At 46.1% G+C, this 24,311-nt stretch overlaps 1 protein-coding gene across 3 annotated transcripts in view; it reads left to right on the forward strand.

Moving 5' to 3' along the window:
* The window catches only part of RFT1 (RFT1 homolog), a 36,344-nt gene extending 12,234 nt beyond the window's left edge, over positions 1-24,110 (forward strand). The window contains exons 7-13 of one of the 3 annotated variants that reach the window (XM_044253389.1): positions 5,962-6,040; positions 9,722-9,772; positions 11,019-11,149; positions 12,306-12,450; positions 17,411-17,516; positions 23,085-23,334; positions 23,642-24,110. In XM_044253389.1, the coding sequence (XP_044109324.1) occupies positions 5,962-6,040; positions 9,722-9,772; positions 11,019-11,149; positions 12,306-12,450; positions 17,411-17,516; positions 23,085-23,334; positions 23,642-23,809 (930 nt within the window). In that variant the 3' untranslated portion in view covers positions 23,810-24,110. Of the gene's footprint in view, positions 1-5,961; positions 6,041-9,721; positions 9,773-11,018; positions 11,150-12,305; positions 12,451-17,410; positions 17,517-22,941; positions 23,335-23,641 lie in introns of all 3 variants that reach the window. The other 2 variants (XM_044253390.1, XM_044253391.1) reach the window with 2 other exon arrangements.
* Positions 24,111-24,311: the final 201 nt, after the last annotated feature.

Genomic DNA, 24,311 nt, shown 5'->3' on the forward strand with positions numbered 1-24,311 from the left:
TATTTCTATTTTAGGGTTGAGGAACTGAGGTTTAGAGACTAACCCTCTGGCCAAGGGGAGGGTCAGAGTGAGGGCAGGAGCCTGGAGTGGCTTGAATGCCCACAGGGCATGGACTGTAACCACCACATGCATCTCTCTATTTGGCTGTGTCTTGGTTTTTCCCAGGACTGACTTGCAGCACAGGGAGTCCAGTGCACCGACAAAGCAGAGATGATCCCTGCATTGCTCCATTACCTAGAGCCGGGCCAGTCTTTCTGGTGACGCCCTTTCCCATTGAGGGAAATCCCATTGAGGATTCCAGGTGCTGAAGTGTAGGATCAAGGCATAACCTTTTTCTTCTGAACTCTTCAGCGCTCAGTCCATTTGACTTTTATTTCCTTACTCTGGTGGGGTCGTTGCTACTGTCTGCAGCCCCTGACTTGTGCACGTGACGTGACGGCTCACTGCCTCTGCCCAGTGCTCTGTGAATGGGGCTGACCCACTTTCCCTTTTTCCCATGCTTGTTTGCCGGCTCGGTGCGGTGCACGTAGCTGAGGTAAGGCTTCAGCCGGACTTCTCCTTATTCCTGTTTTGTGATTACTTAAGAAAGTAGGAAAGTATTTGAGGCATATATCTCAGAGCTTCTGGAATCCTGTTATACAGCTTTTCAAGAAAGACCAGATATTACGTAATAAAGAAAGATATGTTCTCATTTGTTAGATAAGAGTTCTCCGTTCTGATCAAACAGATCTCACCTTTAACCTAAATCACCGTGCAGTTTTGGGATACCACAGTGCCTCCTCTGTGGGCTTAGAGGGTATGGATTTGGGATCACTTTTGTCTGGTGCTGCTGCCACCTGCCCACAGAGCAAGTCTGAGTGTTCAGGAAAGTTCCCCTCCTGAGTTCTCCCCAGTGTTCATCTGTATCAGGCCTGGCCAGCTTTTCATACTGTTCTGGTCCCTGTGCCCAACAGTATTTTGGAAAGGAGCATTTAGTCCATTAATATAGGTAAGGGGACAGTGGGTAGTGAAAAGAGCTTTAGTGTATATTTAACCCGGTGGTGGGCTTATAGCTCCAAGCTGTGATAAGGTTTCCTTATCTGTCATGTGGGGATACTAAGAGTACCTCTCTTCTAAGGTGCTTGTGTGTGTAGGATGAAATGGGGCATGGCTGACACAAGTGGATGTCCATAAGTGACAGCTGATACATCACCCCTGTGCTGCTGCTGCTCTAGCAGGGATAGGTCCACTGGCATAGCCTAGCAAGGCAGTGTCTGATGGCATTGGGCTGGGAACTCAGTGGTTTAATCTGGCATTCTGTCCTGCAAGTTTCCAGGCTCCAACTGCTGGTACAGAAGCCTTGACTGTGAGAAGGGATGTGTATCTGTCTTAGACAGTGGCACCGTCCCTGCTGATAGATAGAACACAGCCCCATGCTGTGTTGGGGGATACAGACATGTAGGAAGGTGATTACTAGGCCTCGGGGAGTTTCTTGTGCATTTGGGGGGCAGTGAGTACAGATATAAAGCCTATAGGACTCTCTCCAAACCTCAGGGTCCTTATTTTTAAGGTGAAATTATTGGGTCTACATGACCCATGAGGCCCCTTTGAAGACTTAAGGAATTGTGAAGGTATTTGAACTTGCACAAAGCTGTTTACAGTAGCTACCATTGACTGCATGGTTACCATGTGCCTGATGCTATGCTGAGCACTTGACATGGACTTGTGTGTTGAGCCATCCTGGTAACCCTGTGAGGTACTGTCTCCATTTTGCCAGTGAGAAAACTGAGATTCAGAGGAGTCAAGTGACAAAACCAACATCACCCACCTGACTTGGGACCCACTTCTCTCTAACTTGTGTCTGTGGACTAGCCTTAGTCTGTGGTTCAATCTCTCTGCTCTGCAGTCTTCCAAAAGAAATTGGCTTATTGCCCAAAGTAGTTATTTGTAGTCTTAACGATTGGGAAGTTCAAGGTAGAACAATCCATGACTCAAGTTTATTTTTTGTAAAAGAGGAAGGAAGTGAATTGAATCTGAATGCACTGGATGACTTTCCCACCAGCGGTGTGCCCACTTTCACTCTCGGGAGCAGCTTTGTGCCCCGGGGGCTCCCTCAGACAGCTCCTCAAGCAGTTACACCCAAACCGCTTTGACCAAATGGGGAGATTTGTTTCTGTACTTGTAGAATTCCATCTTCTGTAGAGACTTACTTAGCCTTAACATAAATAAGTGATACCTCGAATTAATGGCTGCCTTTTCTTTTATATTCTTTGACACTTCTGAGTGATTTCATAGGAGAGATCTGCTAATATTTAAGTAAAGCCGAGGAATTTAACATAGCGAGCATGTATTAAGCAGTACTCTGTGGTAAGCACTGTTCCAGGTGTCCCGAGTAGGGGCCCTGCCCTCAGAGCTTGCCTTGTGGAAGGAGATAAGGTGTGGACTCAGCTAACCACTGCCAGACAGTGTGTGTGGAGTGTTAACAAAAGAGAAGCACAGACAAAGAATCTGAATTCCCTGGGGAACATTGAGGAAGGCTTCCTGGAAGAAGCTGCTTTTGAGCTGGGCCTCGACACGTGGCCAGGCAGAGGTGAATGCGAACGTGTGGTGGTGATGCGTGTGTGTGGCTGGAGGAGAAAGGACATTTGCTTGGGGCCGTTACATGCCCATCGCTGTGTTGGCATTGGGATTGCGGGGATGACCATGGAACTTAGGTTGGCTGGACAGTGGGGGTGAGGCGAGGAAACAAAAGTTGGAAGGAGGTTCTGGCCTGCTGGGCTAGGAGCAGTGGTGGTGGCCTTGGTGCCCTGGAGTGTGGGCTTGAGTCTAGGGCAGTAGAGCCTGATGAAAGGTTTGGGAACAGTGCTGTGATCCAGTTGCCTATGTTGAGGCGCTTACCATCTGCTTCACATTTATTGAGGGTCTTGTTTCTCTCATTCAGTCCTTAGACCAGCTCTAGGAGATGACTCCTTATCCCATTTTGTGGATGGGAAAATGGAGGCCTAGCAAAATTAAGTGTCTTGCCCATAGCTTTCGCACTCAGAAGTTGGGAGCTGCACCTTGAGCCTCAGTGTCTGAGCTCTATTCCAAAGGCCAGACCCTCCCAGGAGAAGGATGGGCTAGAGAAAAGTTTGGAGATGAAATAACTCACAAGGAGGCGGTGGCACTTGTCCAAACGAGAGTGATGAGGACAGTGGGTGGACATGGGAGTATGGACACAGCTGGGGCAGAGTCAATGGCCCCAGAGCAAGAGGGAGGGGAAGGGGTCCTGTGTGGGATGTGGAGGTGATACAGGGTAGGACACAGGACCATGGCTCTAGACCCCCGGCTGACTCTTGTCAGTGGAGGCACATGGCTACTGGACCGTCCTGAGGCTGAAGAGTTTGGGAAGGGGAACACTGACTTAGTCCATCCTGGGTCCCCAAGTTCTGACTGCAGACCTTCCCCCTAGGGCACTGCCCATCACCTTTTGCCATCCATGCCTCCGTTTCTCTACTAGTACAGCGAGGCAGTGGAATGGCTTGTTGATGAGAGGATCCCAGAGAAATGCGCAGCCATGAAGACCAGCTAAGCAGTAACAACCTAGCTCTTGTGAAATAGGCTTCTTTTGACCTCCCAAATGACAAATCCGTTCTAAAGAAAATGGTAAAAACCCAAAGAATATGCTTCTTCTTTCCTACTACTTAGCAGACACCTCGGAGAAGCAGACAATCTCTGATCACACTTCCTGCCTCTATGCCCTGAGCATTTGGGAGATAAGCACTTAGTGTGACCGTTCCTTCTAAACTGTGGGCCCATTTAAATTGAACCCATTAGGAGAATGGAATGCTCCCGTATGAGCTTTCAGGTTAGACACACTGTCAAGATTACACTCTGGTAAACCTTTTTTTTAGAGAGCTCCATCCATCACGTTCCCAAACCCATTCACAGCCTCTGGCAAGTGGGCGCCACGGGAACCCCATGGCCAGCTGTAACTGTACATTTTCTTGGAAGAGAGCACAGGCACTGCTGCACAGATCCTCCCCAGGGGACCACCTTGTGTTGGGGTGTAGAGTGCGACAGAGATAGAGGGTTAGAGGGTGCTGTCCTCCACTACCCTGGAGCAAAGGGCTGGATGGGTGCTGGGGATGATGCGGTTCACAGTGCCCCCTAGTGGTGGTAAATACTCTGGCGCTCTTTGTTCTGGGGAAAGGAGATGCCTAATTTTCTCCTACAGCAAGAGGGGAGATTTACCCCTGGACTAGAGCTCCCAGTGGCATCTGCTCCAGGTCCAGTGATGCTCTGAGGGCAGCATGGTTCGGGAGGATTCAGGCCCGTCTTCACAGTGTCTGGAAGAAAGGCTCTGAAATCAAGGGGTGAAGAGATTTGAAGGTGGAAAATGAACCTTGTTTTCAAGGGATTCTCTGGACTTACTCTGTCCTAACTGGTAGCCTCCAGCCACGTGTGGCTATAGAGCATTTGGGATTGAGATGGGCTGATGTGCAATGCAAGCACTGGATTTCAAAGTCTTAGTATGGAAAAAACGTGAAATGCCTTTAATACTTACTTATGTGTTGAAATGCTGGTGTTTGGGGTTAAATAAATATACTAAAATAATCTTACTAAAAAATTAAAATAATCTTACTTTTTTTTTTTTTTTTTTTACTGTTCACTGTGACTGCTAGAAAATTTTAGATCCTATGGGTAGCTTGCATTATATTAGCAGACAACAGTGCTCTATTCAGCGGGGTTTAGGCCGAGGTAAGGGGACCATGTGACTAGGACAGGTTCTACATCTATCCTTCAGCCAACTTCCATAGCTGTAACTGATCTCTTAGAGAGGTAAAATGGGCTTGGCCTTTGTGACTCAGCCCTTTCCTCCGAAAGAGCCCCCTGAAATTCTACCTTTCAAAGTCATCACTTTGAGTTAATAAGAATTTTTCAAAATGCAGGTGCTCTGAGATTAAAAACCCAACACCTAGATTAAACATTCTGAGATCCAAGGATGCCTCCGTGAGAGAGGAGGGGCCTTCCGAGGGGACTGCGGGAGATAGACAGAAGTCTCATTCGGCTGGGTGCCTTATTCCTCCGTTTTGTGGTCAGCAAGCTGCCTTTGAGATGGCCTCTCTCTTACAGGTTGACCTCTGCCCTTCTGAGTGTTTGCTTTCTTCTTACCCTCCTTGTCCTTAGGAAGTGGACAATTTGGGAAGAGCCATATCAGAGCTCTGGGCTTGTATTTTCTTTTCCTCTGTCACACCAGTTCTGAGCAGTTTGGCTGGCCTAGGAAGCCTGGTTTCCTTTTGAAACACACAAACAAAGCTCATATACTTTGTGTAAAGGGACCCTGAGTGGCTAAATATAGCATTAAATTAAATATAGCATTAAATGTAGTGGGGTGTATGGAGCAGAATTTGTTCTGCACCATGGCATGCTTCAGACATTTTTAAAGGCAAGAAATGACTCTGAGTTGTGTGTGTTAGATACGGCTGGCTTACCGTCTGGGCCACAAGGGGACAGCTCAGTTCCTTAGGGGTCTCAGATAATGACTCTTGGGCAGGATCCTTACATGGGCGCTGTTTCTACCTAGAGACTTTGTCTTTGTGTCAAGCAATGGAAACCCTTTGCCAGGGTTCATTGGTTCCCTTCTGTGTGCTTAGTATTTTTTTTTTAAAGATTTTATTTATTTATTTGACAGACAGAGATCACAAGCAGGTAGAGAGGCAGAGAGAGAGAGAGAGGAGGAAGCAGGCTTCCTGCTGAGCAGAGAGCCAGGTGTGGGACTCGATCCCAGGACCCTGAGATCATGACCTGAGCCGAAGGCAGAGGCTTAACCCTCTGAGCCACCCAGACGCCCCTGTGTGCTTAGTATTAAGTGAAAAATGAGTGGGAACTCTCCAAGTTGGGATTTAGGGAACAAGATGAGTTTGCCTCCCGTGGAGGCTTCTTGTACTCTAGACTTGGAGTGTCTGGGAGCTTTTTCTTTTGTTTTGTTTTCTCTTCTAGGCTTTTGTAAATTGGAATGAGGCTAAATTGACTTGGAGTTTTTTCAAACAGTCTTTCTTGAAGCAGATTTTGACAGAAGGTAAGTAAAAGTCACTCTAAGCAGTCAGGACACCATAGTATAAGGGAGGGGATTCCACAAAACTGCAGATTACCTAGACCCAGACTTCCTACTTTCTAGAGCCCCTGTGGGGAGAGGAATCTCAGAAATGGAAGCTTTTGAAATAGGGAGAGGGAAACAAACATTGATTCAGTTTGATAGTGAGGGACAGTGCTGTTGTATAACTTCTATGAGGTCCTACAGTAATGAGGAACAACTTACCTCTTCTTTCTTTCTTTTTTAAGATTTTAATTATTTATTTGAGAGAGAGAAAGTGAGAGAGAGCATGAGAGGGAAAAAGGTCAGAGGGAGAAGCAGAATCCTTGTGGAGCTGGGAGTCCGATGCGGGACTTGATCCCGAGACTCTGGGATCATGACCTGAGCGGGAGGCAGTTGCTTAACCTACTGAGCCACCCAGGTGCCCTGAACAACTTACTTTGAATCCAATTCTAATTCTCAAACGTTTTATCATTTGAAGAAGTGTATTATGAAGTTTTATATCAATTAGAGAAAATTTGGAAAATAAAGAAAATTATCCATAATCTCATTATCCTATTCTTTTTATACATTTCTTCTTTTTTTAAAGATTTTATTTTATTTATTTGACAGAGAGAGAAGGATCATAAGTAGGCAGTGAGGCAGGCAGAGAGAGAGGGGGAAGCAGGCTCCCCGCCAAGCAGAGAGGCCAATGTGGGGCTCGATCCCAGGATCCTGAGATCATGACCTGAGCCAAAGGCAGATGCTTAACCCACTGAGCCACCCAGGTGCCCCTACATTTCTTTTTTTGAACATCACTTTTAAGAACAGGATTCCCTCATTTATTTTCTTAAATAAGATTTACCTGTGTGGTGGTTTGGCCAGACTTCCAATATCTTAAGGCTTTCCAGTTCAACAGTGACAGAGCTCTCCACATGGAGGGCTGACATGGAGCTGAAAGTTCATCTAGTTTTTCTACATATGTGTATTGGTTTATTTGTGCCCAGCTTTAATTCAAAGAACGGGATTTGAAGCATCTAGAAGTGCATAAAGGTAGTGGTTTCTCTCCATATAAATTTCATATGTTTATGTCCATATATCTATTACCAAATATATTTTTAAACCTTTGCAAAAATTATTATTATTATTTTTTTTTTTTTTTTTTGAAGAGACCAAAGGGGAGGCCACATGTGCATGAGCTGCAGGACAGGGAAAGAGAATCTTAAGCAGGCTCCTCCCTGAGCACAGAGCCAGATGCAGGGCTCAGTCTCATGTCCCTGAGAGCAGGAGCTGAGCCAAAATCAAGGGTCAGTCCTTTAATTGATTGAGCCACCCAGGCGCCCCTCAATCATTATCTTTTTATTATAAAAATAGTATAACTTCATTATAAAAATTTTGGAAACTAGAAAAAAGTTCCCTACAATTCTAGTATTCTAATACAACCGTCATTATTATTACCTTATTATTTCCTTTTCTCCCCTCTCTATCTTTATTTTTCATTAATTATGCTTCCAAAGGAAAGGAACTCCCCTAAGCCTCACATGCCCCATCTGTGAGTTAAGAGATAGGACCAGGAGGGGTCTGAGGGCTCTTAAGCCTTGAGAGTGTTAGTTCTAGCCCAAGCCTGTAACATTGCCATTTCAAAGTGGAACTTTGGGGGAAACCAGGACCCCTGGGGGAAATAAGGGTCACAAGCCTTTGGAGAACTGAGTGAAGGTGCCTTAATTATATGTTTCTTGGGAGCAGGATCTGCCATTTACCACTGTCTCCCCAGTACCCTGCTGGAACTGGCATACAGTTGGTGTTCAACAAGTATCTTTTGATAAAGGTGTCTGTAGTGAAATTGTATGTTGTGATAGTTTATATTGTTAGAACAGGAAAATCAGTAGAGGGAATTTGGAAAGGTCATTTGCTTTATGCACTTTCTTTTCCTTCCAAAGTTTTAGGAGCAGTTTAAATGAGTTGAGGAGTGGACCCAGTCCAAGCAATGTCCCGAAATTGACTGTCTGGACCATAGTAGCTCGACGCAGCAGGTGTCAGTGAGCTAGGTCTCAATGTGGTGCCCATAGCTCACTCGCCCCGCGGCTGGACCCCTCCGGCCTGACTGGCAGAGGGCTGTTAGGAACCATCTCCAGCTCCATCACTGTAAAATATGGAAGTGACTGGACAAGAACCCTCCCCCCCACCCCCAAATTCTTCTTATGTAAAAACTACAATGCTAAAAAAAAAGTTGAAATCGTTCATTGTAATAGCAAAAATATAGATGCTTTTACCTTCTGCCCCCACATTTCCTGAACACTGTGTGCCAGGTGCTGAGAATACACAGATGAATGAATTATAGGCCACAGCCTCAAGGAGCTCATTCTCTCACTCAAGACTGAAGACTTTTGTGTGGTTAGTTATGAACCAGGGCTGTGAGGTCTGTACTTGGAAACATTAGTGTCTCTCAAGTGCCATTGCATTTCCTGGAGCTCTGCTAGGAAACCAGGGACAGAGAAATGAGGGAGATGTGTTTCCTGCCTCCAGGGAGCTTACAGAGTGTGGGAAGAGAGGCCAATTTTACCAGAGCACAGGGAGGTCCCTACAAAGAAGCCAGTCTAGGTAGCCAGCAGTGCTAAGAACAGAGGCTGGGAGCAGGAGGGGCTCCAGACCTGGAGGGGCTAAAACCTGATCAGGTAAAGCAGAGGATGACAATGTAATGCCAGGAGGTGAGGATGAGTTTGCTGAAGAAAGGCCAAAAAGATAGTCTGGGGTCAACTTATAAAAGGCCTTAAATGCAGAGTTAAGGAGCCTGGACTTTTTGTAAACACCAAAGAGCAATTTAAAGGTATGGAAGCAGGGGTTGCCTTAAGATCTGTATTGCTGAAACTGGGACTGTTAGCAGTGAGGATGGATCAGGGCAGGGCAGAGATGTGGACAGGAGCGAGTACCGTACTGTGAGCCATGCCCGAGAGGACCTGCAGAGGCAGTGCTAGGAGAGTGCAGGGAGGCTGGGACCGAAGGGAGACTTCGGAGAAGAGCCTCACTTCTTCTGGTCTCTGAAGATTGCTTTCCTTTTTGAGCAGGTTGCGAGGAGGTGAGAATTTGCCCATTAGGGCTGTGGTCACTCCAGAGCTCTGTCTCCACAGTGGGTTGTGTTTTCCACTAACAGATAATAAAATGTGTGGACGGTGCGGGAGGGGCTCTGGACTGGTGTCTTCACCTTGAAGGCATTAGCCTGTCTTATATTTGAATCATGAGCTTGGGCTCCAAAGCCTTTCCAGTCTCCATAGAGCTTTCTCCACCCAGGGAGGCAACTTGACACATTTGTGCATATGATCATGGACCTCTCATTTCACAGAACTTATACTTAAAATTTGGAACAATCATTTTCATTATTAACATTTTTTTAATTCTCCCTTCCCCGCTTTTTAAGTTATTAGACTGGTTTTATTGACTTTGTTTCGTTTTTAATTTAACTGGTTTGGATATTTGCTGTCAGTAAGTGCCCCACCACTTTCCCAGTTGTTACTATTTTGAAATTATTTGAAATCAACATTGGGACAAGGAAGATATCTTTAATTGATTATATAATTTTTCTCCTTTGAGAGTATCTGCCAGCTGGAGAGTTGCTAGACAATAAGAAAAAAGAAAACAAGAAAATTACGTCCTCTTAAAATGCTAATTATTTTACTTCTCTGTTTGTAGGCGAGCGATACGTAATGACGTTTTTGAACGTGTTAAATTTTGGTGATCAGGGTAAGATGAAATTTCTGTAGTGAATACCATTAGTAGATACTTTCTAATATTTTTTCCAGCAGTTTGACGCATTTAATGAAAAATAAGCCTGATGATGATAAAAGATGGAGACCGTAATAAAATGATGCCTAAAGATTGAAAATCACAGGTATCTGCAGATATCTACAGTGTACTGACTACCCGCTCTCGTGTGACTCGGGTGGCAGGTCCTCTTTAGAGGTCCCCTGGTTTCTGCAGAGCAGTGGTGCCCATTGGAGGGTTGGGGTGCTAAGAGAAAAGGGAGCTTCATTATCACAGTCACAGATCTGCCCTGTGTTTGTGCAGCTAGCTAGGTCTTGATATTTTCTTCTTATTTATTAAGGATTTTATGTATTTATATTAAAGATTTTATTTATTTATTTGAGAGAGAGACAGTGAGAGAGAGCACAAGCAAGGAGAAGGTCAGAGGGAGAAGCAGACTCCCCATGGAGCTGGGAGCCCGATGCGGGACTCCATCCCGGGACTCCGGGATCCTGACCTGAGCCGAAGGCAGTCGTCCAACTAACTGAGCCACCTAGGCGTCCCTTATGTATTTATTTTAGAGAGACATAAGCAGAGGGGAGGCAGAGGGAAAGGGAGAGAGAGAGCAAATCCTCAAGCAGACTCACATCTGAGTGTGGGGCTTGATCCCAGGACTCTCAGATCATGACCTGAGTTGAAGTCCCGACACTTAACCGACTGAACCACCCAGGTGCCCCTCTTCATATTTATTTTTAACTGTAATACTAAAATAGAGGAAAGAAACATTTTCAAAGTCAACTTTGCATTAATGATTTTTTAAAAGATTTAGTTATTTCTTAGAGAGAGTGAGGGGAGGGGCAGAAGGAGAGAATCCTCAAGCTGACTCCCTGCTGCGTGCAGAGCCTGATGCAGGGCTGGGTCCCCAGACCCTGAGATCGTGACCTGAGCCAAAACCAAGAGTTGGATGCCCAATGATTTTTATAAAGAGGTGCGGGTGACGGGAATGTTCGGTATTTGACTATATCAGTGTCCGTACCCTAGCGGTGATATTGGCCAATACTGTCACAAGATGTTACTGTTCCGGAAACTGGGTAATGGATCTGTTATGTTTTCAAACTTCATGTGAATCTATAATTATCTCAAACAGTTTAATTTAAAAAATTAAGTCAGAAAAAATGTTAATGGTGTTGTGAAATTCAAATAGAAAAACCAGAAGGATTGTTGTTTCTTCCTTTTTGTCTTCTAGGTGTATATGACATAGTGAATAATCTTGGCTCTCTAGTGGCCAGGTTAATTTTCCAGCCAATAGAGGAGAGTTTTTACATCTTCTTTGCTAAGGTGCTGGAGAGAGGAAAGGATGCCACACTTCAGAAGCAGGTAGTCTTGGTTCTAATGTCACTATCTCTCAGGTGAATTCTCCAGTGGCGGGATAAGCAGACTGAAATGTAGAGCAGTCAGTTTCCCTCTGTTTGAAATTTCCTTCTAGGTCTCATTCTTCCGTCTGAATGGAATGATGGCAGGACCCTGAGCTCACTTCTTTCACAGTCTCCTCCCTTTGCCCTGGCTGGCCCTTTCCTTCTTACCCTTACTCCTTCTCTATGACCTCATTCTTGATCCAGAACTTTCTGCAGCTGTCCCCAGTGTTGCACAGATCCCCCTTTCCATGGTCTAGGCTTAGCTGGAAGATTGAGATTGCCTCCTCCATCCTCAGATTCTCAAGATCCAAACATGAGCTGAGGATGCCAGGGCTGGAGCAAGGCTTGCATACAGTGTGGGGAAGAGAGGACCTGCTCATTTCATTTCGCTCACCACACCAGTTGGTTAAGCTTCTTAAAGACTGCGAAGTGCCCAGACTGCACTCTGACCGTGAGAACCTACCTACTCTGATTGGCAAATGCAGAAGAGATTTTAATCCAGGCGTATCTGGTTGTAGAAACTTCCCTTTTCTGAAACCGTTGAAAATGTCTGACTTATCTGAGAATTAAAAGGAAGCTAAGCTGGCCTCTTACATGTCTTAGAAGACACTTTGCAAAATACAATTTATGCACAGTATCTGGAAACAAACTAATCTGGTTCTCGGTTGATTTAGGAGTATTTTCCTCAGCATACTTCGACAAGAACATCAGGATTTGGAAACGTTTGTCAGGAGAAGCACTCTGACGAAGCAAGCCAGCTAGCAACCTAAAATTTAAGAATTTTTTAATTCTTTTTAAGAATTAAAATTTTTTCTCTCTATTTAAGAATAAATATCAGAGAGGAAAGTGAATGTTTCCTAAGCGACCTTTGAAAACGTACCCCAAATGAGCTGAAAACCACACCTCTCCCACACTACCTAAGGAGGAACAGATTGGCTTTTCCCCTTCATTTCCTTCGTGCTAATTGACGTGAAAACACACACAGGCTGCAGAGAAGCAGGGATGCCTCTCAGCAGTTGAAAGAGTGATCTGTGAGACAGCAGAGAGAGAAGGGCAAATGTAAAGTTTTTCTTTAGGTCATGATTCATCCAACTTCCTTCCCTCTCCCCTGGCCCCAGGAGGATGTTGCTGTGGCCGCCACGGTTTTGGAGTCGCTGCTCAAGCTGGCCCTGCTGACCGGCCTGACCATCACCATTTTTGGCTTTGCCTATTCTCAGCTGGCTTTGGATATCTATGGAGGGGCCATGCTTAGCTCTGGATCAGGTATGCACAAGAGTTTTGCCAGATTTGTTCTTATGTGCGAACAGAAAAGAGTCTTACGAAATTCAAAAACTTGGGTGCATACAGGTTGGTGTCTGTCGGTGTCCGTGCCTGGGCCTCTGAGACCATTGCCCTCACATGAGGTCAGAAACAGCTCAGTGCCGTCCGGGGCTTTAGCACTGTCTGTTTGGGCCGTCAGTCCCCCAACCTCACTTGGAGAAGTCATTATGAATCCTTGGCTTTCCTCCCAGGCCTAAAATGTGTTTTGCTGGGTACCTCCCTGCGCACCCTCTGGAGTGAGGGAAGAAGGCAGAGAGCAGGCTCTAATGAGTCTCTGCTTGATATTAAATATGTCTGAAGGTAGCAAATGCCGCATAAATCTCCAAGCCTGATGCATGAGCCTTTGAAGGGTAACTCAGAGCCATTTGCAGAGAATAAAATTGATCTCAGCAAGCAAAACGGGATATTTAATCCAGTGACTCTTGGTTTTTGAAGGACAAAAGTATGAATGTGTCTAACTTAGAAACTCCTGGTACCCTTGCCACTGAGCCTCTCATGGCACTTGCTAGGCCCTGGGGACTTCACCAGTTTCAAATGTGCTGGGCCATAGGCTGGCAGTCCGTTTGCAGTTTCATCTTGGGTTCAGCAAAAATGCTTTCAGTTCCTCGTGTCACTAGACAAGAACTCTGAAGACATCTTTCTGCTGCTCTGTCTCAACATAAAGGGCTTTTTCAAATGTCGTTTTACAAGTTCGCTGACATGTTTCGGTCTCCGCCATAATGGGCCCAGACTTTGGTATTAGAGGACGAAGGGCCGAGTTTCTACCCAAGAGCAAAGGTCATTCAGTTTGTAGAAACACCTGTTATGAAACCATGATGTGGTTGCAGCTGCCTGGGGCTCGTGCTGTGAGACCTGCGTTTCCATCAGGCGGGCAGGGAGGCTCACCAGGAAACCATCAGTAAGTCGTGTGCAGACACTGGGCACTCAACCGTTTTTGCAGCAGCACAGCCCCTCCAGAAAGGTGATCCCCAGGGAACAGCCTTCATTGTCACACAGTCACAGGACGTGGTCATGAGGAGAAGGCTGTCCCATCAGCACAGTGTTCACCTGGTGGCGTACTTAGTCATAGAAGGCCTAGAAGCAGACTGCTGTGACTGTGTGGGCCTTTGGTGCGAGTGAGAGGCTGGTACCAGTTTTCAGCATTGGCAGAAAGAGTTACCAGTTAAAAGGGTCAGTGGTAGTTGATTTTTAAGGTAGTAAATTCTGTTTCTAATGGCTTATGTCAGAGCCATTAATAATTTTAGACTCAACACAATGAGCACTGAACAAGGTATAGAGTTGTTGAATCACTGTATTGTACACCTGAAGCTAATACAGCACTGTAAGAAGAAGAAGAATTTTAGACTCAAAAAGATACTCTCTTGGTATCATCTTCTGAAAGAGGAAAGTCTTAAGAACGATCTGGTTTCTCAGTCTCTGGAAAGAATGTGCTGTCTGCGGGGCGCCTGGGTGGCTCAGTGGGTTAAGCCGCTGCCTTCGGCTCAGGTCATGATCTCAGGGTCCTGGGATCAAGCCCTACATCGGGCTCTCTGCTCAGCAGGGTGCCTGCTTCCCTCTCTCTCTCTCTCTGCCTGCCTCTCCATCTACTTGTGATTTCTCTCTGTCAAATAAATACATAAAATCTTAAAAAAAAAAAAAAAAGAATGTGCTGTCTGGTGAGCCAGGACCACTGTCACCTCTGGCCCAGGGCTCCATCATTGTCACTGTCCCAACAGGGTCTTCTAGCATTTGTCTCCTTATTATAGCTGCCTCACACTTTGACCAAACTTTGGGCTCTCTGTAACCCACAGTGGCTCCTGGTAGTCCATCCCCTCTGGGCCCCTGCTGGCTTCCTTCCCTCATCTCCACGCCACCCTGCATCTCCTTGCCCTGTTCCTAACTCCTCAGACTAGTGCTGTGGATCCAAACATCTTTCCTGTGCTGGAAAGATGAACGCTGGCGCTCTCCCCTGCTAGTCTTCATTCACCTAAATACTCCACGCAGCTTGGGGCACCTTGGGGGCTCAATCAGTGAAGCCTCTGACTCTTGATTTTGGCTCAAGTCATGATCTCAGGGTGGTGGGATTGAGCCCTGTGTGGGTCTCTGCACTCAGCATTGGGTCTTCTTGAGATTCTTTCCCTCTCCCTCTTCCTTCCCCTGCCTCGTGTGCTCGCTCTTTCTCTAAATAAATAAATAGAATCTTAAAACAAAACAAAACCAAAAAAAAATTTCATAAAACTTGACTGTCTCTAGCCTGAGTTTAATAAGAAAAGAATGGCAACTTTCTGTGGCTCAACCGAATCACCTGAGTTGTGTTTTTTTTTTAAGATTTTATATATTTATTTGGTAGAGAGAGAACACAAGCAGAGAGGCAGGGAGAGGGAGAGAGAGAAGCAGGCTCTCCGCTGAGCAGGGAGCCCGATTCGGGGCTCAATCCCAGGACTCTGGAATCATGACCCAAGCTAAAGACAGCCGCTTAACCAACTGAGCCACCCAGGTGCCCCCACCTGTGTTTTGAAAGTGAAACTTGCAACACTGCTGTCTTCAGTTGTCCCAGTTGCGTATCAGTCATTGTCCTCACCTGGGAAGTGGACTTACCTATGACCTGAACTGGCCTCTTTGAGCCCCTATCCCCCGTGCTGTCATCTCCATGTGTGGGACCTGGACGCTGCATCGGTGGGGACCAACATCTGGTGATCTGCAACCTTTCCTTTACCCAAGAAAGTTCTTTCGGGACTCTTTCCAGTCAACTGCCCATCCTCCATCTCAGAGGCAGCCACTCTTCTGATTTCTATCACCAGAATGGTACCGCTTTTAGAATTTTTTTCACTTGAGCGAGAGAGCAAGTCTGAGCAGGGGGAGGGGCAGAGGGAGAAGCAGACTCCATGCTCAGCTCAGAGCCCGTCATGGGGCTTGATCCCGTGACCCCAAGATCATAACCTGAGCCAAAACCAAGAGTCAGACACTTAACCGACTGAGCCACCCAGGCACCCCAGATTAGTGTTGCTTTTAAAAGGGAATTCCTTGTCCCAGATCCTTGTTCCAGTGAAATCATACACCATGGACACTTTGGTGTTTGGCTTCTTTCTCTCAAGATACATTTTTGGGGATTCATCCATATTTTTGCATGGATCAGTACTCTTTTCCTCTTGGATTCTTTCTCTGAGAGGTATTTCTTTATATGGATGCCCATAGTTTATTTATTCTTTCTCTTGTTGATGGTCAGTTTGGACTATTATAGGTAAAGCTTCTATGGACATTTTTGTACAAGTGCTTATGTGAACATGTACATTTATTTTTGTTGGTTGTATATTTAGGAGTGGGATTGCTGGGTCATAGGTTGTTTTTTTTTTTTTTTTTTTTAAAGATTTTATTTATTTGACAGAGAGAAATCACAAGTAGGCAGAGAGGCAGGCAGAGAGAGAGAGGGGAGAAAGCAGGTTCCCTGCGGAGCAGAGAGCCCGACATGGGGCTCGATCCCAGAACCCTGGGATCATGACCTGAGCCGAAGGCAGAGGCTTTAACCCACTGAGCCACCCAAGCGCCCCATAGGTTGTTTTGTTAGAAGTTACTTGGCTGCCTCTTGGTAATGGCCCTCCCAAAAGAGAGGACCCATTCCATTTTATTTTATTATTTTTTTTATTTGACAGAGAGAGATCACAAGTAGGCAGAGAGGCAGGCAGAGAGAGAGAGAGAGGAGGAAGCAGGCTCCCTGCTGAGCAGAGAGCCTGATGCGAGACTCGATCCCAGGACCCCGAGATCATGACCTGAGCCGAAGGCAGAGGCTTTAACCCACTGAGCCACCCAGGCACCCTGACCCATTCCATTTTTAAGGCTCCCAGTCTTTTGTTAGCAGAATTTTTCATCAGCTATAGGTCTGCATCACCATGTTTTAGAAGAAAATGTCATGGTTATTCTGATTCTCTCTGCAGATTTGTAGGTGTGTTCTGTCTCTAGTGTTTTGCTGCTCCCAAGTCCTGGGCTTCTCCCCATGGTATTGTCTTCAGGGCCCCTTTAGCCAAGTTCTCTTGCTATGCGGGGCCCTTGAGTACTCAAACCACCAGACCTCTTCATGCTAGTTTAAGAAGCAAGAAGATTGCTTCCTGGGCAGATAACATTTTGTTAAGCGAGACATTTGTAGATCTATTCCTTTTTTTTTTTTTTTAAAGATTTTATTTATTTATTTGAGAGAGAGCGCACACAGCAGGGGAGAGAGAGAGACAAGCTGCTTCCATGGTGAGCAGGGATCCCAATATGGGACTCGGTCCCAGGACCCCAAGACCATGACCTGAGCAGAAACCAAGAGTCAGACACTAAGCTGACTGAGCCACCCAGGCCCCCTGGAGGTTTATTCTTTTTTTTTTTTTTTTTTTTAAAGATTTTATTTATTTATTTGACAGAGAGAAATCACAAGTAGATGGAGAGGCAGGCAGAGAGAGAGAGGGAAGCAGGCTCCCTGCTGAGCAGAGAGCCTGATGTGGGACTCGATCCCAGGACCCTGAGATCATGACCTGAGCCGAAGGCAGCGGCTTAACCCACTGAGCCACCCAGGCGCCCCTGGAGGTTTATTCTTAATTGCCCTTTCATTGTTTTTTTTATTATTATTATTATTATTATTATTATTAACATGTATTATTTGCCCCAGGGGTACAGGTCTGTGAATCATCAGGCTTACACATTTCACAGTACACTCCATATCACATACCCTCCCCTAGAATTGCCCTTTCTTTTTCAACTGTTTATTTTAATCAGTGCCATGGAGTACTAGAAGTCCTTCCAGGATTAAGACCACAGGCTCAAGTGTGTGTCTGCCTATTGATGACACCAGCCGGGCTCCTGACCCAGCTCTGGTACATGCAGACCTCCTGTCTGCGCTCTAGAGTCTAGAGAGACTCAAGAGTCTCAGAGGGTTGTTTCCTTATAGGTCCTATTTTGCTGCGTTCCTACTGTCTCTATGTCCTCCTGCTTGCCATCAACGGAGTGACCGAGTGTTTCACATTTGCTGCCATGAGCAAAGAGGAGGTCGACAGGTAGGTACCCAGAAAGACCTGCCTTTAATCACGGCCTTGGGCCAAACTGAAGTAACTTGCCGGTCTTCTTTCCTTTCATCCTGAACATGCGTTCCCAGAAAGCCTTGTAGAGGTAGCGCCCCCTGCTGGTGTGGCACCGTTGCTGGGTGGCCAGTGCTGGCTCGGGAGCCATGCGGCGAGTTCTCCCCACGCAGGACTGGGGTGGCAGCTGCCCTTCACCTCCCTTCAGAGGAGGGAGAAACCTGGGCCCTGAAGGGCTGTGTTAGCCTAGGTTTGCAGCGACAGGCACAAGACAAGCTCCCCTCCTCTGCCTTCGTGCCCAGCGCCCCAGTGGGTTTTCATGGAGCTTCTTCAAGATATAGCATCCTACCCCCGAGAGTCTCCTAGGGCCTGGAGAAGCTCAGGCATCTGTGTCCTTTCTCCTCCAAGAAAGGCCCAAGTGCACATATACATTTTGCCACCATTTTTTCCTATCCGGTGATCCCACATCAGGACCTCTGCCCTGGTACGTCAGAGAGTGGTGCCTGACACTGCTTGTGTGCCTGTCACGGTCCCCTGTGGAGCTTGTTAGACGCGCGGATCCCTGTCCTCCCTTCCTCCACCCCATCTCCTAGCCACCTGCAGACCAGCAACCCCCTCAGGGATTCTTCGGGAACTGGCTTAGAGCTTCCGACCCACACCCAGGGCGTGTCCCAAACGCCAAAAGTGGCATGGAGGCGCCGCGGCTGGCAGATGAGGTTGAGGAGAAGGATAGAATTGACAGAGGAAAAGGAGAGGAACTGAAGGCAAAGACAGCAGAGGGGTGGCTAGAGGGAATCGGGCAGTCCTTGTTATCCCTTTGCCCCCTGACGCCTGGGTCTCCTGGGGGCTTTCGTGCCGTCTCTGTAAGGCCTTGAGTGCCTAGACCAGCTGTACTAGCACTGAAGGGCTTGGGCCAAGGAACCTCATCACAGCCCCAGGAGATTTCCGATGATAGGGCCTTAGAAACCTCGGGCCCAGACCAGCTTATCAGTAAAACCGCTCGGAGCCCTGTGACTCTCTACAGAGGCCGGTGGGCGTGACTGAGTGGAGCTTTCACAAAGCAGTAATGCCCCAGGTACGTGCGGGACGCACTGATGGATTTTACTTCCGTTTTATTTCATTTTTCAGACTGCCATGTCATGACTCATTCCCTGAGTCAGTTGATTTCCCTGCCCACTTTTAGCTCCCAGCCCATAGTTTTCAAATATTTGTCCAGATAGGGTTTTTACGTCAGAGAGTTAAATACATAGCTGGCAAACTACTTCGAGGCCATCCTTCCCACCCCTTATTTTTTTCATGGATGAAAAGGCCGATTAAGTTTGATTTTGAGATAATGTGTTTTTATTTAAAAGGTGCTTCAAACAGGAGATAATTTTTAGATACAATGTGAAATGTGCTAAAGGAGGCGCTGAGCCCTTGTGGAAAGAGCTCTGGACTAGGAATCTACCTCTTTGAAGGGAATTTTGAGGTAATAATTTCAGCGTTAGTGTGGAGGGGGAGAGTCAGCATTAAGCCTGCTTAAAATGTTAAAAATGGATCTTACAATCAAACCACGAGGGAATAAAGACCAGTGGCTAGTTGCTTTCTTTCCTCTTACATAGCATTGAACCAAAAGAAACAACTTTTTAAGTTAGTTGTAATAGGATTTTGATGATACGTAAACATCTGGAAAATTATTTTCATGATATGAGTAGTTAACATAGAGAAAAGACAGACCCAGAGCGCCTTCTAATGTACTTTTCATCTGCAATAATGCACTTCCCCGAAGAGTTAAATGTGACTTTAAACATGGTCTTCCTATGTGTATTAACCACAGTAGCCTAGGTCCTGTCTGGGCCCCTGGCCCAGCCCCCAGCTCTGGTCTGAGCACATGGCACCTGGGCTCGTCACAGACCCCAGCATTTTTTCATCTCTGTGAATTTAACCAGACTACCAAACTACCAGACTACCAAACTACCAGACTACCAAACTCTGGTAAGGATTTTTATGGTGGGATTGGGTGGCTTCATTAAAGGCCATCATTGATTTACATTTCAGATTCTGAATTGAAAAAAAAAAAATACCATATTGATCAAATGATGGGCTTTTACTTAACTTCAGGTCAATCCATGTTTTTCTAAATAAAAATAGGGCATTTGATTGGATGTGAAATATTAGAACATCCTTTGAATTCCAAGTTGCTTTTTTGTTAATAACTGCATAATATATATCGAATATGATTGACGGGTTTTTCAACCCGCCCCATTGAAGAATTTTTTCTGTTTTGTTAAGGATGTCTCAGTTTCTTTTGTTCATTTGGCAAGTGCTTTTTGAGCCTCTACTCTACTAGGCCTCATTTTAAGTCCCAGGAATATAGCAGTAAAAAGATAGATGAGATCCCTGCTCTCCTGGAGCTGACTTCGGAGAGGCAGACAGCAAACAAGTAAATAAATAAGGAAATACTGCACCGTATGGATAACTAAAACTAGGTTATGCAGTGAGAGTGGGGCTCTTTTAGGTTGGGAGGCCCCTCTGGGAAGATGGCAGTTGGGCTGAGGCTGGATGACCAAGCAGAGTCTGCCAGGCACAGAGGTCAGCGATGCAAAAGCCCAAGACTGTCTGATTTGCTGGCCTGTGAATGCGCACCTTGGAACTGGACTCTATAACTCAAGAAGTGAAGGGTGAGCGCGATCTTCTCACTTGGCGGTGAGAGACTGGCGCCTTCCCTTCCGTGGGTGCCGAGGCTGATGGATGGCGGGTCTTGATGTGTTCAGTCAGCACCCACTGGGGGGCACTTTGGTTGCTGCCATGGTCAACATCCTTGACCGGCCGTCTCTAGATAAGCCTGATTTTAATCCCAGTATCTTCTTGGGGCCATGGAAAAACTAAGCGTTGACTGTTTTATAAATAAATAATAACTGACTATTTATGTTAACCGAACCTTAAAAAATAGTCATTTTTGTCACTAATTTTGCATTGATTTTAAAAGTGACTTTTTTTTTTTAGTTTAATAAGCATTTATTCCTTTAGGTAAACAGGCTATACACACCAAATATATATGGTTTAGGATCTCTTTCTGAGTGGAAAGGAATTTAGGTCTCAAGAAGTTTTGAGCCTAAGTTTTCTGGAAATCATTTAACTGAGCTTAAGACCCCTGGAAAAAAAATACAAAAACTGGTTCAAGGAAACCAGCAATTAGATTTTGAAATCAAACTGCGGGTTGGGTCAGCAAACTTAGAATTGGGGCAGTTCCTCTTTTGTGTTTCCCACACACAAATTCACCCTGGGAAACAGAAACCTTGTCTACTGAAGATAAGATAGAAACACAGTGTGGTGCTATGCTTGACTTCAAGATGGGTGCCGCTGATGGGCCAGCAAGTTTATGGTGGAATGGTAAGGATTTTGAGGGGTTGAGCAACAATGAGAAAAGTGACTGTAGACAACACCTAAGGTTAGATCTGAAACTATAAACTGGTATTGACACCAACTACATTATTTTTCTCGGTAGCCTGTAGGAATGGATAGGGTGAACTCACCTTTTAAGTACTTTTAAGTAAAGCCAACCGTATTTTTTCCCCAAGGTGGCTTGTGGGTTCATAATGATCACAGACACCACAGATAAAGCATTGAAAATTCTGATCAAAGCCAACTTTAATTTTTTATCTTCACACTTAAAAGGTTATCTGATAGCCACCAATTTCTTAATCCTAATATTGGTTTCTAGCTTACAAATCTCAGGTAAATTCATCTGCTTTACCTCATGTTCAGTTTCCATCAGTTTTAATATACACCAGTATAAATATCATTACTGACTATTTTGTGTGAAATTCAGTATTCTACAGATCCCATGGAGTTGTGGGATAGAACCAGGAGCCTTTGTCTTTTATGTGAACTTCAGTGGTACTGTGGAAATCAAAGCAATTTTGCTTACCTTTATTTATTTTCATTTTTAAGAGAACCCTCTTGCAACAGGTTTATTCAATTTTTAAAAAGTGGTATTTTAATTGCACCTTTAAATTTCTTTTTTTCCTCAAGTGGATTATGCTTTTAAGGCTCTAGATTTGTGAGTTCTGGAAAGTTCCACAGCTGCAGAGCCCTATTCTAGTGAAAAACAGTGGACCCCATTATCAGCTCTTCCCAAATGGCCACACCAAAGAAGCCACACTGTTGAATTAGCATAAGTTAACTACTGATTTCATTCATTATTGACATTTTACTTGGAGCTGGGTGAGGATGACTTTGAAAGTTTGTGCATCTATAGTCCCCACTCCAAGGATTTGAGATGGTTTCTGGGGGGAAAAAAGACCATACATCTCTGTTCTTTTTTGGAAAAGAGGTCAGATAACTAACCCGTTTGGGATGGCCCCCACCCTCAGTGGCTTGTTATGAAGTTGGCTCTTCTGATCATTGATCAGTAGTTAGGGAAATACACACCTCCCCTGTTGGGGGATAGTGTGTGTGTGTGTGTGTGTGGTAGTAGTAGTAATAGTAGTAGTAGTAGTAGTAATAATAGTAGTAGTAGTAGTAGTAGTATCACCCCCTCTGATAAAGTGTATCTCCATAGCACCTTGGGCTTGGTCAGCCCAAGAACTAGTACCTGGGCATTCAGCAGACACAGTGGCTTTCTTACCACCTCCTCATTTTTGGAACCTGAGTGGCCTCCCTAACCTAGTAGACAGGGCTGGGGGACCTAACAGTTTGCTTCCCTCAACAACTGTGTACTGAGAATTGCCTGCTGCTCACTAAGCAGAAACCAGATGGTGGAAAATTTTGTGCATGGCTATACCACAAGCCTTTTGGAAGACTACAGCAGCTGTTTCGTCTTTGCTGAAACTCGGTTTCCCTTGGTGAGGACTGAAGGTAACTAAGCTAACTAAGTGGAAGGGTAGCGTAATCTATCCAGTGAGGAATCCAGAGAGCTCTGGACACAGAAAAGATGTATAAGAGTCTGAAGGTCACTGTCATGGTTCCGGCCTTACTCCCTGTGTGCATGTCATTTTGAAAGCGGGTTACTTACTTTAAGTGAGCTCCACAGGCCAAGGTTACAGGGTTTCTCCATTTCCCCAAGGGAAATGGTGTGCATTTCCCTAAATTGAGGGACCAGAGTCAGGTCACTCCTTAGGCAAATTGCCCAGCCTCCCTGTGCCTGGTTTCCTTGTCTCTGAAATGCTGCCAGATCTCACAGGGCAAGGGTCACATGTGTTCACTCATCAGCATAGGCCTGTGCTCCTGATAGGCTGTCACAGAGTTTGCGTTCACGTATAATTATTACCCGTGTCATATTCTTGTGCCTCACATTCAATACTTGGACTGATCAGGATTTTTATGTGTTTGGATCACAAAATGTCACTTAAACTAATCAGTTATCCTTAAAAACCGTAATACCTTGAGTTAGTTGTTCATTTCCTCACTCTTCTCCATACAGTGTTCACAGCTAAGAAAACCAGCTGGGTTACTGCTGCTCAGAGGTGCTCTCTGGGATTCCATGGTCACAGCCGCTCATTTTGGAGCAGGCTTGTTCGGGACAAGGTACCCACGCCCCCGCTTTGCCGCTCTCCCTCTCCCCAGGTACAATTTCACAATGCTGGCCCTCTCGTCTTCATTCCTGGGGTTATCCTACCTCCTGACCCGATGGTGCGGCAGCGTGGGCTTCATCTTGGCCAACTGCTTTAACATGGGCGTTCGCATCACACAGAGCCTTTGGTTCATCCACCGCTACTATGGAAGGAGCCCCCATAGGCCTCTGGCGGGCCTGTACCTGTCACCCGCCCTCCTCGGGGCATTTGCCCTCAGCGGTGGGATTACCAGTGTTTCTGAGGTGAGAGCCCCTGCAGGCCCCCACCCCATACTTTTGCAGTCTGCCCATTGTTCCCTGGCTCTGCTCTTCCTGGACCAGCTGGGCAAGTAGCTGCCTCCTCATCCCCCTTCCCCAAGCCTTGAAGACAGCATATCTTGATAGATGTGGCCAAACTGAGTCACCGGTGGGAACAGAGTTAGCCCCTGGGTATGCAGCCGTCACACCTTTTATCTGACTCCAGGCTGAAGCGGCTGGGCCTCTGCTCCCTGGGCTTGCCCCGATGTCCAGGCGGAGGGGCCCGAGTGGTGACGGTGGTATCTCTCCGCAGGTGTTCCTCTGCTGTGAGCAGGGCTGGCCAGCCAGGCTGGCACACATTGCTGTGGGGGCCTTCTGTCTGGGAGTGACACTTGGGACGGCGTTCCTCACAGAGACCAAGCTGATAAACTTCGTGAGGACTCAGTTCAGTGGGTCCAGACTGGCCGACAAAACCTCGTGACCTCAGAGGCATGGACACCTGTGGCACCTGGATCAGCTGTGGGGCGGTTTTGTGGGCAGAATGCATTAGCCGTGCAGGAGAGCCCTGCTGCGGGGTCTGCAGTGGGGGAGGACTGACCGCAGCGGGGGAGAACCGACCCCGGTGGGCAAGACGTCGGAGAGAAGCCCCAGCCTGAATGCCATCCGTTTGAAGCCTCAAACAGGAAGGAGGAGTTCCAGTTCTAAGAAGTTCTAAGGAGTTCCAGTTCTGGTCTAAGAAGACCAGAGACTCTTTAAAAATAGATACATTATTTTTGTCACCATTTTGTTCTCCTCAACATTTTTCTTTTTGGTTAATGTATTCCTTTTGGGCGTAATTGACCTAAGGAGCTCCGTAAGGCAACAAACTCTATCTTGGATATGATAGTTAACAATAATCTGGGCCAGAAAGAGAGAGGTAGCCATTTTACATGTCACAGGAACATGCCACCGTAAAAGCAGGAAGGAGACCTGATGTTGTGCAC

Source organism: Neovison vison, chromosome 6 (genome assembly GCF_020171115.1).
Source record: "Neovison vison isolate M4711 chromosome 6, ASM_NN_V1, whole genome shotgun sequence".
Classification (NCBI taxonomy): domain Eukaryota; kingdom Metazoa; phylum Chordata; class Mammalia; order Carnivora; family Mustelidae; genus Neogale; species Neogale vison.